At 35.1% G+C, this 16743-nt stretch overlaps 1 protein-coding gene across 1 annotated transcript in view; it reads left to right on the top strand.

Annotated features, from left to right (window-relative positions):
* The window catches only part of Mmp20 (matrix metallopeptidase 20), a 46279-nt gene extending 35701 nt beyond the window's left edge, over positions 1–10578 (top strand). Inside the window, exons 9-10 of the mRNA XM_047518992.1 lie at positions 9315–9418; positions 10478–10578. Of these exons, the coding sequence (XP_047374948.1) occupies positions 9315–9418; positions 10478–10578 (205 nt within the window). The remainder of the gene's footprint in view (positions 1–9314; positions 9419–10477) is intronic.
* Positions 10579–16743: the final 6165 nt, after the last annotated feature.

The raw sequence follows: 16743 nt of genomic DNA, 5'->3' as shown, positions 1-16743 counted from the left end.
TGAAGAACTGTGTAGGAGTTTCCCAGAGTGGGTGGGAGTGCCGGCTTCCAGGCAGAGAGGGCAGTTGAAGCAAAAGCAGTGAGGCACAAACGGGCCCAAGAGTGCGGGGAAAACCTCAAGTTCAGTATGACTAGAACTTGGACTAAAGGAGAGACGTAGCCCGAGGAAAGCAGGGTATACAATGATGGTGCAGGTCCAGTGACTTTCAGGATGATCCCTATTTATTCTGTAGAAAAGAGGGTCATGTTTAAATATCTTAATCAAGGGATCAATGATTTGTGTTATAAAAATCACTCCGGCAGGAACATGACTAAATCGTAAGGGGATTTAACTGGTTAGGGGAAACCAGCTAAATTAGTGCAACCAAATGGCAGCAGAAAGCATATTCAAAGTGCTTAAAGAAAAATATTCTCAACCTAGAATCCTATAACTAGCAAAGCTCCTTTATAATGAAAGAAAAATAAAAGCATTCTCGGGTAAACATAAACTCAGAGAATTTGTTACTTACAGACTTGACTTATAAGAAATACTAAAGGTAAGTAATTCAAGCTAAAAGTAAGTAACCCCAGGCAATAATTCAAACACACACACACACACACAGAGTACTAGCAATTGTTATGTAGTCATGAGACTGTACAAAGACATAAGACCTCATTTTCTCTTAACTACTTTAAGCACTACATAAAACTTTATGTGTATGATGTGTTGTTGGCACTATTACATAGCAATAGATATGCCAAGAGCACAAAGAAAGTAGGTGGGAGCGAAGCTGTATTAGACAAAGAAAATGACACCACACGGTAACTCAGATCCACAGAACAGAAGAAGAGAACTAGAAATGGTGAGCAAGAAGGATAATATTTTAAAAATCACAAATACATACTTGTTTGCCTTTCTTCTCCTAGCTTCTTTAGAAGACATTAAATTATATAAAATTATAATTATAAAATTATTTGGGGGCTTGTAATATATAGATGTAATATATATAATAATAAAACTCCAAAAGGGAGGGGAAGGAAATTGAACTATTTAGGACTAATATTTTTATATCTCACTAGAATTAAGTTAGTACATATTTGAAGCAGATTTTTATAAGCTGATCTGTATATGGTAAACCCTATAGCAACCACTAAGGAAATAAATGAAGAAAATATTATTTTTAAAAATCATAAAAAATCTAAACTGTTACATTAGAAAATCTTCAGCAATACAAAAGAAAGCAGTAAGGAATAATAGAGGAAACAAAAGACATGAGATATGCAGAAAACAAAAAGTAAAAAAACAGGCATGAATCCACCTTTATCAATAATATTAAATACAAATGGATTAAATAATCCAATCAAACAGTGGAGATTATCAGGCTGAATTTTAAAAAAGAAGGGATGGGGGTATAACTCAGTGATAGAGCATTTGCCTAGGATATATGAAGCCCTGGGTTTTATTACCAACACCAAAAAAATAAAGAAGAAGAAGCAGCAGCAGCAAAGAAGATCCAATTACATTCTGTCTATAGAAGACACAATTCATATTCAAAGATACAGGTAGATTTAAAATAAAAGAATGAAAAAATATCTCATGAAAATAACAGCTATAAGAAAGCTTAAGTGGCTATACTGATGTCAGGTAAAATAGACTTTAAAAAATGTTACTGGGGATAGAGAGGGACATTTTATAATGATAAAAGGGTGAATCCACCATGAAGACAACAATTGTAAACTTATGCGAGTCTAACAACAGTTTCCAAAATGTATGAGGCAAAAACTGACAGAAACACAAAAGAAATTAGCAATGGAATCATAACAGTTGGAGACTTCAATACCCCACTTTCAGTAATGGATAGAACAAATAGATCAACAAGGAAAAGAACTTGAATAGCACTACAAACCACCAGACCTGTAGCATCTATAGAATGCTCCAACCAGCAAGAACAGAATACACATTCATCCCAAGCACACGTGAAACATTCTCCAGGACAGAGGACATCTAGGCCACAATTCAAGTCTCAATAAATTTAAAACAACTGAAGTCATTCAAATTATCTTCTCTAAACATGATGGAATAAAACTAGAAATCTATACTGCAAGGAAAACTGGAATACTTACAAATATGTGTGTTCTAAAAAACATACTAGTAAGTAGCCAATAAGTCAAAGAAGAAATCACAAGAGATATTAGAAAATACTTGGAAATAAATGAGAATTAATACTCAGCATACTGTAACTTATTGGATGCAGTGAAGGCAGTCCTCAGCTATAAATACATGTATTAAGAAAGTAAAAAGTTCTCAACTCAAAAATTTAAACTTCTACTTTAAGACATTGCGAAATCAAGAACAAATTAACCTAAAACAAGCAGAAAGAAGGAAATAATAAAGATTACAATGAAACAAATAAAGTAGAAAACAAATCAGCAATTTGAGAATATCAACAAACTCAAAGGTTGGTTCTTAGAAAAGATCAACAAAATTGACAAACTTTTTAGTAAATTGACTGAATGTAAAAGAAGACTCAAATTACTAAAATCAGAAATGAAAGAGAGGACATTACTGCTGAGCTTAAAGGAAAAAAAAAGAATTGTAAAGGAATATTATGAATAATTACATACCAATAAATTAAGTAACTTAAATAAAGTAGAAAAATTCCTAAAAAGACTAGTAAAGCCAATTCAAGAATAAATAAATAGTCTGAATAGACTGGTAATGAGTAATGACAGTGAATTAGTAATCAAATATTATCCACAAAGAAAAGGTCAGGCCTAGATTACTTCATTGGTGATTTCTACCAATACATTTCAAGAAGAATTAGTGCCAATTTTTCACAAACTTATCCAAAATATAGAAAATAACACTACCTAATCTATTGTATGAGGCTCACATTACCCTAATACCAAAATCAGACTGACATCGAAAGAACATAAAACTTCAGACCAATTTGAATTGTGAATGTGGGTGCGCAAATGCTCCAAAAATACTTGCAAACAAAATCTTGCAACTTATAAAAAGAATTATGCACAAAGATCAAATGAGATTTTGGCCAAAATCGCATGGTTGGTTTCATTTTCAAAAATCAAATAATGTAATCTACCATATCAATAGAGTAAGAAAATAAAACCACATAATCATTTCAATAGATGCAAAAAAAGAATTTGACAAAATATATCATCACTTTGTAATTAAAAAAATAAAACACCCACTTTCTATTGGAATAGAAAGAAACTTTCTCAACCTGATAAAGAGCATCTGTGAAAAACCCACTACTGACATACTCAGTGGTGAGTGACTAACTGCCATCCCCCTCAAGACTAGGAGCAAAACAAAAATGTCCATTCTTAGCCCTCCATTCAATGTTTACTGGAGGTTATGATTAGGGCAATTAACAATAAGAAAAATAAAAGTCATCCAAAGGGAAAAAAATGTAAAATTATTTCTGTTTGCATTTGACATATTCTTTTTTATAAAAATCATAAGGAAAATTCTTTAAAAAAAACTAGTTGAACTGATAGATAAACTCAGCAAGGCCTGATTTCAATATGCAAAGATCAATCATATTTCTACACACCTCAATGAACAATCTGAAAATAAAATTAAGAAAACAAGTTAATTTATAAGAGCATCAAAAAGACTAAAATACTTAAATTTAACAAAGGAAATGGAAAACTTATAGTCTGAAAACTACAAAATATTGTTGAAAAAATTAAACAATATCTAAATCGAAAGGTATTCATGTTCATTCATGAGGAGCCTTAATATTTTTAACACAGAATTTCTCCCCAAATTGGTCTAAAGATTCAACACAACTCCTATCAGAATTAAACTGCTTGTAGAAATTTATAGGACCTGGAATCACCAAAATATTTTTAAAAAGAAAAACATATCTGAAGAAATAATACATCCTGATTTTAAAACTTAGTACAAAGAAAAAGCAATCAAAAAAGTATGCTATACTTTTAAGGATAAGGATAGGCATATATATCAATGGATTAAAAATTTACAGTCCAGAAATAAATCCAAACATCCGTGGCAAATTGATTTGTGACAAGGTGCTAAGGCCACTCAATGGAGAAAGAATAGTCTCTTCAACCATTGTGCCTGGATAAATGAATGACCACATACAAAAACAAGAAGTTGACTCCTATCTCACACCATGTGCAAAAATTAACTCAAAATTTATGAAACACCTTATGTAAGTGCTAAAACTATAAAACTCTTAGAGGAAGATATAGAGGTAAATCTCAATTTCCTAGGATTTAGCAATGGATGCTTAGATATTAAAAAAAAAAAACCCACAAACCAAAAGGAAAAATTAGATGAATTGGGCTTCATCAAAGTTAAAAATGTTTCTGCTTCAAAGGACACTATCAAGAAAGTAAGACAGTATAGAAAGTAGAAGGAAATATCTGTAAGTCATTTATCTGACAAAGAACCTGTGTCTAGAATGTATAAAGAACTTGTAACTCAATTAATAAAAAAAGACAAAAACTCCTAGTTAAAATATGGGCAGAGAACCTAAATTTTTCCTAAAATACATAAAAATGACCAATAAACACATGAATAGATGTCCAATACCAACAGTCATCAGGTAAGTGCAAGTCAAAATCACAATAAGATACTATTTCATACCTCATAAATATGATTGAGAATATGGAGAAAACCAGAAATCAAATCCTCATACAACTTCTGATGGGACTGTGCAGCCACTTGGGAAATTATTTTCTGTTCCTGAAAAAATTAAATGTAGAATTACCATTTGATCCAGAACGGACCTCCAAAATGAAATAAAAACATATAAACATGTCAGAACTGTGCACACATGTTTATAGCAACATTATTCATAATAGCAAATAATGGAAATCACCCAAACATCCATCAAGTGTTGAATCCATATATAAAATATGATAAATTCATACAATAGAATATTATGTCACTATAAAAATGAATGAAGTACTGGGACATGCTATAACAGTCATGAATCTTGAAAGGTTATACTAAGTGAAAGAAGTCAGTCACAAAAAACCAACATGATTGCAGTTATATAAAATGTCCAGAATAAGCAAGTCTATAGAGACAGAAAGTAGATTAGTCATTGCCTGGGCTGGGTGGGCTGGGTGGGCTAGGTGGGTGTGGATGGTGGTAGGGAAGGTGAGGACTGAGACTGAAAGCAGGATTTTTCCTTTTGGGGCAGTGACATCATTCTAAAGTGGATTGTGTTGATAAAAACACAGTTCTGTGAATATACCTTTAAAAACTGTTGAATTGTTGCCAGGTGCAGTGCACATGCCCGTGATCCTAGTGACTTGAGAATCTCAGGCAGGAAGATCACAAATTCAAGCCAGCCTGGGCAGTTTAGCAAGACCTGTCTCAAAATAAAAAATATGAAATGGCTTGGGTTTTAGCTCAGTGAAGAAGGGCCCCTGGTTCAATCCCTAATATAAAATTTTAAAAAATAACTATTGAATTGTTAAATAAGAGAGAAAGCACAAACCATTGTAAAAACCCTGCCAGGAGGATGAGTTTGGGGGTAACGAATAGACTTGACTGCTTTTCAGGCAATGAGAGACTTAAGTGTTGGTGGTTGACTAGTTGGGAGTCACGTCTTTGATAAATGGTTTTGATTTTGACATTTACCTAAATAGCAAATTTGAGAAGTGCAGCAGAATCAGAGAAATAAAGAGAAGCTCCATTTTATACATGCCGGTGAGATCCAAAAATGGAAATGTCCAGACGAGAGTTGGGCATAGAGGTCTTCAGCTCAAGAGAACTCAGACTGGAGAGATAATTTTAGAATTCATAGTATAATCAGGTGGTAACAGAGGCCATATGAGAATATAAGCCTGCCCAGGAAGAAGGGGTCCAAGGACAGCATATGACGTTTACTATGGAAAACATAAAAGGGAAGGAAATTATCAAATTGTCAACACTGGCAATATCTTTTTTTAAAAAAAAAATTTCTTTAGTTGTCAGTGGACCTTTATTTTACTTATTTATATGTGGTGCTGAGGATCGAACCCAGTGCCTCACATGTGCTAGGCAAGTGCTCTACCACTGAGCTACAACCCCAGCCTACAACATCTTTTAATAGCCATTTAATTTTGTTTTCTTCTATTGTTTTTTCAGGGGTTTTACTTCATTTTTAAATATTTCAGTATATAGTTTTACATCTTGGACTTTTTTACTTAGTGTTATGGCATAGATATTTTTCCATGTTGGTACAAATCCTTCATTCCAGAAACTTCTCACTTCATTTTCCTCGTGGGGTTCTGATTTCTGGCTTTCCTCTGGAATGATACAGGCAGCTTCTTACTTTCCTGTCTTCTTTTCAGTCCTGATCATTCTTACCACAGCCCTTCCCTAGTACAGACCACAAAGGCCTCTTCCTCCACGAAAGCCATGTGTTTCTTGGCTAGAATTTAATGAATAATCTCAAAGGGGAATTTGAGATTTCTATATCATTGTCCCACCTGACTCACACAAGAAAAGTCATTTTGACAAAACTTCCTGAAAATATCTTAGATATCTTAGATATCTTGTCACTAAGTCACCTTTTTACCATTGGTTCTGATATTCTCTTTAAGCATCCTTTAACTGACTGAATTCTCCACTTAGTCCTTCAAAGGAGGCAGGTAGAGGCAGGTAGGCCATTGACATATGATAGAAATTATCACAATAAAAACAACAGAAATGCCTAGCAAATCTAAGTTCTGCACACACAAAACTGCAAGTACCTGACCAAAATTATCCCAAAGACTTTAAACTACAAATGTGCAGAGTAGGAAGATATATCTGAAAAACTACATCAGATGCATGTGGCACTGTGATATCACTGGAAAAAGTTTAACTAGTTTAAATCAGCAATGAATTATTTAACATTGGTACCATTTAATTAACATTAAACTAATGTTTATAAAGGAAATAAACAGAGTTGCAAATTGTGAGTTTTAGTTTGATATTTAGAGCTCACATAAAGAGCTCAGTGAGAAAAATGTACGCAAAATATGTGCAGATACTAGCACATGGTAATTTTTATTTTTCTTAATAAAAATTATTTCTTTAATATTTCAATTCAGCTAATATGAATTGATGACTTGCTGTGTGTGTCAGGAATCATGCTAGGTGTTTTCTCATATTCTCTTAGACTCTCCCATTCTCTCATCTGCCTTTCAACAATCTTGAGAAGTGGATACTGTTGGCTCTGTTTATAGTGAAAAACTTTGTGTCTAAGAGAAATTGCATAATTAGCTCATGATCACACAGCTTAAAAGGCTTGTATGAAGCTGTTCTTCCTATCTTTTGAATTCATAATGTAAAGAGACTTCACATCTACCACATATATTCATTCTTCAGTTCTCTTCACCACTTAGTGTCAGTCGAAATACCCATGATTCTTACCTATTATTTATTTTTTCTTTTTTCTTTATGCATTACAAATTATTTATGCATTATAATTTTATATACTAGTGGGATTCATTAGGCCATATTCATACATGCACGCAACATAATCTGATTAATCTAGTTCCCCAGTCTCATAATTTTTCTTCTATCCCCTTGGGAAAAATATCAATAGTGGACATCCTTTCAGGAAAGGTTGTTTTCCCCTTTAGCCTCTTCTATCCTCCTTTTTTCTTCCTCTTCTCAATCTTGCCTACAACTATATCTAATGCTATCTAATAAAGTTTGTTTAGAGATTAAAAGAAAGAAGAAAACAGGAAAAGGCGAAGGAAAGAAGATTAAAGATTAAACTTGTTAGTGACTTAGGATCCCAGATCAAATCACAAAGTCCACTCGGTCTTTTACTGACAAGTCAGAATTAATGGTTGTGAGGATCAATATAAACCATAAAGTCTCATGACTGGGACCTGTCCTGGATGCCACATGGGTCAGGTACATGGTATGTGTGCACACAGGTGCACATTGTCCCTTCTCCTCATGGCTACTGTTTTCCAGATGAGGAAACCAAGGCTCAGAACACAGGGCACATTCTCTTGATCACAGAACAAGCAGATAAGAATCAAACTCAAATCCAGAGCCATCTAACAGAATGTTCTTGCTCTGTTACAGAAATCCCCAAATATCTATCCACAAACAAAGGACTTGAGCATCACAAAGTTTCCACTAGTTCACAGTGGAAAAATAAAAGAACAGTACAATATTATAAGTATATGGAGGTATACCCTGTGTCAATGTAAAGACCAATTATTGGCAAGAACTGTCTTATACTGTACTTTCTGTCTTTTTGATGACAGTTTATTTTCTTTGTAAAATGACAATGAAGATAGGTAGTAATGACTTTTTTGATGACTTGATAGTATTTTTTAGTTGGTAAATGAAAAGATAGTAACCTTGTATTAGTTACATAGGTGCCTGAATTTATAATGTTTATATAAAAGGTCTAAATGAAATATTAACATACTATAGTTAATATGTTGGAAGAATTAGCTTCCATACCTAATCCAAGCACTCTAAAAAGCAGTTCAACCTCTAGTCAATTTCAGCTAAATACTTCTTTCTCAAAGTTTGACTCCTGCTCAGTATCATGAGAGATTTGTCCCCTAGCTGGTGCAGCCAAAGGCACACAAGAGACACATTTCAGGAGATGGTGGGCGTAATCTGCTGCCACAGAAAACTACCCAGTAGCCCAGGAAAAATTATTTGACCTTTTGGTGGGAAAGGAGTGAGGTGTGCACCTGGGAATGTCCCCATTTGGAGTTCTGGGCTAATTAGGAAGGGACTTTCTTGCATGTTAAATAAAGTCTTACTAAAAAGGTGAGAGTCATCTCTGCCTCATACTGAACTCATACAGTCACACTGACTCATACAGGTCACAGTCTTTCTTACAAGGTATAATTTAGATCACAAAGAGATGTAGTAACCAGTCGTCACAGTTATCATTCAATGGTGGTTGCTGATCCAGAGAAGGAAACCTAATCTACTGTTTGGGCATGCACATAATTTTTCCAGGAAACAACATCAATGGAACTTAATTAAATCAATTTAAAAGGCAGAGGCTCAGTTATTACAAACTTTCTTGGTTCTTATTTGATGAATGTTCACATAATCATTTATTCATTCAATATATATTATTTGTTCAATCCTTTCTCCAGGGGTACATAGTGCTAACTCCATGAATTAAAGTCCTAATAAAAGTCTTTCAATTGTTTAGTGAGTCAAGAAATTCATAGATAGATATACAGAGAGAGCAAGTAGGTATGTGTTTCATTTAAAACAAGTCATAAATCAGCCTTGGCTAAATATACCACGTGCTGTCATCCACAACCAAGAAAAATCTCTAATTACTACTATTTTTTAAATACTTCTTCCAGCTATGATGAACGAAAAAGGAAAATGGATAAAGACTACCCAAAAAATACTGAAGAAGAATTTTCAGGAGTTAGTGGCCAAATAGATGCTGCTGTGGAATTAAATGGTAGGTGTTTCCACTGAAAAATTTCTTAGTAGAAATTATAACAAGAAATTTGGGCTTTGCTTGAATGCATCAGAAAATGGATCCCCAAATAGGAGTCATTTGTGCTTATTTTTTGGTCCTGTGTCCTTCTAAATGTTTAGCTCACCAGATTGTCCACTAGAAAGAGGAACTGGAAAAGGCCATTGCAGTTCTTTCTTCACTAATGGAAAGTTTTTCTAAACTTTCTGTACCTCTGTACAGATAGCTTCAGTTGGTGAGTCAGCTAGATCAAAAAGTCTGCCCAGGCCCAGATTACCTTTTTCATCTTTAAAATACATAGTCTCAATCTTCCCAGTGCCTCCTCCCCTTCCATCAGCCAACTCCTGAAATTTAATGCATAGCTAGGAAAGTTTAATGAACTGAGTAGAATAAATTCAATTGAATCTTTTGGATCAGTCAAGACACTCCTCTTGAATGTGTAGAACAGAGCTGGACATTATTCAGAAATGCAAAAGCAGTTCCAGACATGGCCTCTGCTCTCACAGAATTATTAGCATCTTTAGGCAACACCTATCCATCCAACACAGATGAAATTACTGGAAAACAAGATAGTCTATATTTCAGCATTAACTTAGCTAGTACACGTCAAAGCAATTGAAAGAGGTGATCCAAGGAGGAAAAGAATAGAATTGGCAGCAGTAGTTGGAGATTTCGTGGTGAGACTTACACTAGTTTTGAAGATTGGGTAGATTTAACTCAGTCAAGGAAAGGAGAGAGAGCTTCTTTGAAGAGAATAACCTGAGCAGAAAGACAAAGCATAACTGAGGATGGCTGGTTGAATAATCCCAAAGATAAGACATTACTGTTCCTGAAACAAAGAGCAAGATGAGCAATGATTAAGAAGTTAGAAGTGTCAGGTCCTTAGGGCATGGTGAAGTCATGCAGAATACAAGTCACCTGATGTATTCCCACCCAATTCCCCATTGGTAGCCCCTCAAGAAAGTTGTAATTACAAATCCTCCCATTTATATATCTTTAAGTCATTGTCGGTAACCACAATTTCAACTTTATCTCTTTTAGGCCACATTTACTTCTTTTCAGGACCAAAAACATACAAGTATGATACAGAGAAGGAAGATGTGGTTAGTGTGGTGAAATCCAGCTCCTGGATTGGTTGCTAAACAGAAAGGTCTAGTCTTTCCCAAGGAGTGAAAATGACTGCAAGTACCTAGTAACTGATTTCTAAGGACCAAAGCAGAATGTAGGATAAAGATCTTCCCATGGCCTTCAATTCTAAGGGCAATTTAGAGTTCATTGAAAAAAATAATGCTTCTGTTTTTTTTTATAGTTGTGTATTCAGAATTTTAATCCAAATGAAAAATTGGGCCACTGTACACAATACACTCTTCAATTAGACACTCTTTTTTTTTTTTTACCCAAATGTGCTGAAGAAAATTGATCAGTTTGGTTTTTATTTTCAGGAAGAAGCCTACTTGTGCATTCTCTGATATAATTCTCTGATATAATTCTTTGTATAGGAAATGTCATTACCATACAAATTATAACCATTCTTTACAAACAATGGTTTTTGTGGCCATCATTTGGCCCTCATTTATTATGATATATATCAATTACCCATTTTTACTTTATTTTTTCCAACCTTTACTTTAAACATATCACAAGCAAAATACCACATTATGTTTGTTTCTGGTTTTGTTTGTTTAACTCTGCCTGCTCACTGGTCTTTGAAGTGGGTTGGTAAATAAGCATTTCAATGAATTTTCATATACAGCAACAGATGAGCACTTTGCAACAGGAAAACTTTACAACAGCCAATAAAAATGTTGTGTTAGAACAGTTCCTCTTTTCTTTTCTGTTAATATTTATTAGCAAGGGCCAGTACTACTTTGTTGGCCACAAATTTTATGTATCTACAGAAAGTGTAAACCCTAATTTAGTGTCATGAGCACCCATACCCAGAAGAAATGAGGAGAGTAACATACTCTATTTCCTGTTCCTGATAAGCCCTCAATGAAACTATCTTTGATCCCTCTAAGTCTCTTCTTAATAGTTTTCCCTTTAGAGGAGGAGTTCATCTTTTCGTTTTATGTTTTCTTGCTTCAAGCTAAATCTTTTCCCCCACTACCTAGTCATCAATACATGTAGAATTATGACTGTCATTCTTATGATTTTTTTTAATCTTACCCTCTAGAATGGAAAGATTCTAAAATATTTTAGTAGTTGCAAAGTTGAATGATAAAATGCATGTAATGTACTTCATAAGAGTGCCTGGAACACCTATGGTTTTTAACAGATGTTAACTATTACTGTTACCATCATGTATTAAATTTGTTTCATATTCTCCTAAAAAGACTTAAGAAGGAATGAGGTAATTACTAAAGGTTACTCTAAGCTTTCCATTTGGTTTCTGTTACTGAAAGTCACTATTTACAGTGAACCAGATGTGGAATATTGAAAACAACAATATTGGGATCCTTGCTTTTCCAATGTCAAGGTGCCTCTAAGAAAAGTAAAGTCACTTTTGCAAAAACAGTGAGATAAAGAGCACTTGCCATCAAGAAGCAAAGAGGGAAACAGTCTGGCAATGCCTCAAAAGATTAAACATAAACACAGCATCTCCACTTCTAAATATATACCTATAAGAAATTAAAACACACACAAAAAGTTGCACACAATGTTCACAGTGTCATTATTCACAATAGCCAAAAAGTGGAACCATTTCCATCAAGTGATGAATGGATAAGTAAAATGTGGTAAATTAAGACAATTAAATGTTATTCAACAATAAAAAGAACTAATCCATGCTATCATATAGATGAAATTTGAAAACATCATAAAAGAGGCCAGACACAAAGGGTCATATATTGTATAATTTTTTTAATGTGGAATGTTCATCATAGGAAAATCCATAGAGTCAGAAAGCAGACTAAGTTCTTGTCAGGAAATGTGGGGAGGAAAGAGTGGGGTTTCTCTTTTGGGCAATGAAAGTATTCTGAAACAGATTATGGTGATGGTTCTATGACTCTGTGGATATATTAAAAGTCAATGAATTGTACACTTTAAATGGATGAATTGTATGTTATGTGAATTGTATTTCAATGAAGACATTACACTTAAAAAATAAATTGACAAGGAGATCAAAGCGGTATGATGATCCATGAAGTTCCTGCATCCTAGCAGGGACCACAGGGCAATGAAGCATCAGCCTTGAGACATGTGGTACTGAGCAGTCATCTTGTGTGCAGCGGCTGCCCAGAAGCGTGCACAATGAAGACACTTCACTGCATAGATGGATGTTACAGACAGCAATTACACATGTGCCCTGAGGACAGATGGTTGGACCCGGATCTTCTAATTTTAACTGTGTTATATTGTTCAGATTCTCCAATCTCTTTCTTAGTTTCCTCCTTTGTAAAATTGGAATAAGAATAGTTCTTACCTCCTCAGTATATTTAGAGGTTTAAATATATTACTCAAAATGGGCACAGCTCTTAGAGTAGCTCCTGATAATCTATAGGGGCTCTATAATTGTTGTTCTTAAAACAATTAATTTCATTTTGAGACATTATGGAAAATTTGTATATATCCTTTGAGATAGCTAAAAATCCTGTGACCTGTAATATCACATGAATTGATAGAGACTTCAAATTTTTTTCATCCGAATTTCAAATTAAGTCAATTACTAAAAAATATATGGTGGTTATCCCCCAACCCCAGAATTTAATTCATTTGTTGAATTAGAAAACTCATGGCTCCAGATATACTTAATATGTATTTTGGGAAGATTTGATCTCTTTAAAGCACAAGAAACTGTAGTTCTGTTGGTGTTATAACCTAGAGCACTTACCCTTTTTGATATAAGAACTTTGTATCACATAGAGTCAGCCTTTTGTGTTCATGCGTTACTCATCCAGAAATTCAACTAAGCAGAGACAGAAAACATTCACCAAAAAAAATTGTCTGTACTGAAAATGTACGGATTTTTTTCTTGTCATTATTCCCTAAATAATATACTACAGGGGCTCAGGTTATGGCTCAGTGGTAGTGCGCTTGCCTAGCATGTGTGAGGCCCTGGGTTCGATTCTCATTACCACATATAAATAAATGAATAAAATAAAGGTCTATCAACATCTAAAAAAAATTTTTAAATAATAATAATAATATAGTACAACAATTTACATAGAACTAAAATTTACATGTATTAGGTATTATAAGAAGTCTAGAGATGATTTAAAATACATGGGAAGATGTGCATGGATTACATGCATAGGTCACATTTTATATAAGGGATTTGTGCATCCATGGATACCAGTACCCACAGGCAGTCCTGGCACCAATCCCTGAAGATACAGAGATAACTGTACTCTTCATTTAGCTTCAGAGAATGTCTTTTAAATAACAGATTTGAACAACATAAGGTTCACATAAGTACTCCTATGAGGATCGAGAGGAAGTGAAAAGAACTCACTTTCTGATGGCCTCTGTGCACTGTCCTATTAACCTCGGTGAAAAATGTGAGTGGAGCTCATCAGAAAGGGTGCTAAAGGCAGATGAATTCACCCCAGTGCAGAGCTTCCCTAACAGCTCCCATTAAATTTTCTGTGGCTGCATCTAAGTTCTGTTCCATCTAGTCTGATCTTAAATGGCAGAAATAACTTGGTTGGATCTTCTGTTTCTTTCCAAAAGCTTATTTGGAAACACCTTAGACTCCCGTGTCATAAAGCATATGGCAAACAAACTACATGGCTTTTTATTCAAAATTCTGAATATAATAATGATAGCAGGGTCTTCAGGGTGCTATCATTTATATATCACCCAGGTGTTTTCTCTTCATTCCTGTTTCAGTCATTTCCTTCTGTAGACAGTGATATTGAAGATTCTTTGTGATTCATAGCTAAAATGACCCAGTAAAGTGCCATTTGAGAGAAAAGGCATGAAGTTGGTCAATAGGTTAGAATTTTAGACTCCAAGGATGGAACATAGAAGAGTTCAGTCCAAAAGATTTTCTGTAGCTTTCCCCAATAGACCTGAATTTATAAAAGAAAGAAACAGCATCCTCTGGTCATCTTCCATCTTCCAAGCCTGTCTGTGGTCTCATTTCCATCTGCAAGTGTCTTTCCAACATGACCAGATAAAAGACATCATGTTATAATCAAAATACTATCATTCCAGCTTTTCTCCCAACACCTAGCTCTTAGAATTGAAATAGGAGCAGGACTGGAAAGCTTGATGGTGAATAAGTTATAGTGGGAAATTAGTGAATGACTTATTTGGTATCCAAAAGAAGGCTCATTTTACTCATTTATCCTCATTTTACTCCCATCTCCATTAATCTTTTGTTTTTCAAGGTACTGGGGATTGGACCCAGGGATGCTTTCATCACTGTGCTACACCCCAGACCTTTTTATTTTTTTATTTTTTTTTTATTTTTTTGAGACAGGGTCTCACTAAGTTGCTTAGGTTCTCTCTAAACTGCTGAGGCTGACCTCAAACTTGCAATCCTCCTGCCTCAGACTTCCAAGTCGCTGGGATTACAGGCATGAACCATGGTGCCTGACTTCTCCATTAATGTTAATCCAACATCCTTTCCTCTAATCTGATGTGTCATTTAACATGTTTGGGGATGAAATTAAACTTTTTTTGCATAATACAGTTGTTCTGACAAGAGATGGAGGCGCCATCAAAAGAGAACAGGAGAACGTCAGTGGGAAAGTTGCAAACAACAGTTGAGAAATGCAACCTTGAAATCAATCTCAGATTGATGCTTGTTGGTATTCAGAGTTATTATTTGTTTATTCTTGAAAAATCTCAATACAAATCTCAATACAATTCAAATCTCTTGAATACAATGATGACTATCAGTTTTTGAAGTTAAAATGTGGTTGCCTCTACAGAGCATGGAATTCAAAAGGCCTAAAAGAACACATTCCACCTGAATCACAGACTGCCCAATGATTGTGATATGCCACTTTGCTAAATTGAGACATATTTTCATATGTGAATTCATTATGCAGGGAAAGATAACTGATATGCATGCTTTGGGGGAGCATATACCTAGGAGTAGAATTGTTGGGTCATAATTTACATATGTTTAAATTTGATATATACCTCTAAATCATTTTCAAAATGATAGTAATTGTCCTAATGTACACTCCTACCTGCAGTGTGAGTGTGTCTTTATTGATTTTTATTAAATGACTATTTTTATTGAGTATTTGTTATGTGCCAAGTATTGTTTAAATGCTTTATACATGTTGTTTCATTTGGTTTTCACAATTCACTGAGATGGGTATTCCTATTTTCCCCATTTTCAGGTTAAGCGAATTTATCCAGGTCACAAAGCTAGAAAATGTCACTACAGGGACTGGAACACATGTCCAATATGCTTAGCCTTTAAACCTTCCCTGGGTAAGTCTTCAGTGCCATGCCTCAGAGCAAATGTTTATGGAAAATACTCATAATACACTAACAGAAGAGCAACAGTTAGTCCTGTGCATCATTCAGCCATCAGTTCTACCACGGAAATGCTAAGGGCTGAGGACAGGGGACTTCCAGATGGAGTTAGCATGGGAAGAGTGATTGGGAGATTTGGGGGGAGGAAAGGGTGGCTTAGGCAAGGCTGGGAGGTGAGGAACACCCGTGAATCCAGGAGCTCTGTGTCTGGCTCACTCTGCCCTCAGCACCTGCCTGCTCATATAGAGGCAACATCCTTACCACCCAGCCACTGATTTTCTAAAGCCTCTGAGATAATACTACATGAGGATTTCAAATGAATGAGTGGTTTTCACACACTTTCACCTTTCCCAGGGGAAAAAGAACTCAGTTATCTCTTGTGGAACTCCTCCCTTTGTTCTTTGGGTCTGTTTGTTGTTCCTGAGTGAGATTTTCTTCCTCTCTTCCTCATTCCACCAGTGCTTGTCTGTCACTGGTCACTTCTCTGATGGGAATTCCTCTTAAAAAGCCCACGGTCTCTTTGATGAGCCTCGCCTTGCATGTGAAGGTAAACTCTGGGCAGGCTGCCCTGAGCCTTTGGTTATCTGACCACCTTCCCGAAACCCACAAGTGGAAACTCTCTGTGCACAGATCATCAGTTTCCTTCTCTTGAAACCCTTGGTTCCCTTGACAGAGGAGCACCCTGGGAGACACACTCTGTTTCTTTGAGATCTGGACAGGACCTGGCCTTACTCTCTGGGTAGACACTTTTCTGAACTGGCTTAGAGTATTACATTTTAGCTGAAGTATCTCCAAATTTCCTCTAATTTCCAAATTCCCACCTTTGAGGCTACATTTTTCTCTAATGTCCAGATATAATAATGACAGCCCCC

Source organism: Sciurus carolinensis, chromosome 11 (assembly GCF_902686445.1).
Source record: "Sciurus carolinensis chromosome 11, mSciCar1.2, whole genome shotgun sequence".
NCBI classification, from domain to species: Eukaryota; Metazoa; Chordata; class Mammalia; order Rodentia; family Sciuridae; genus Sciurus; species Sciurus carolinensis.
The sequence above is the reverse complement of the archived record's forward strand: the minus strand, read 5'-3'. Positions and strand labels throughout refer to the sequence as shown.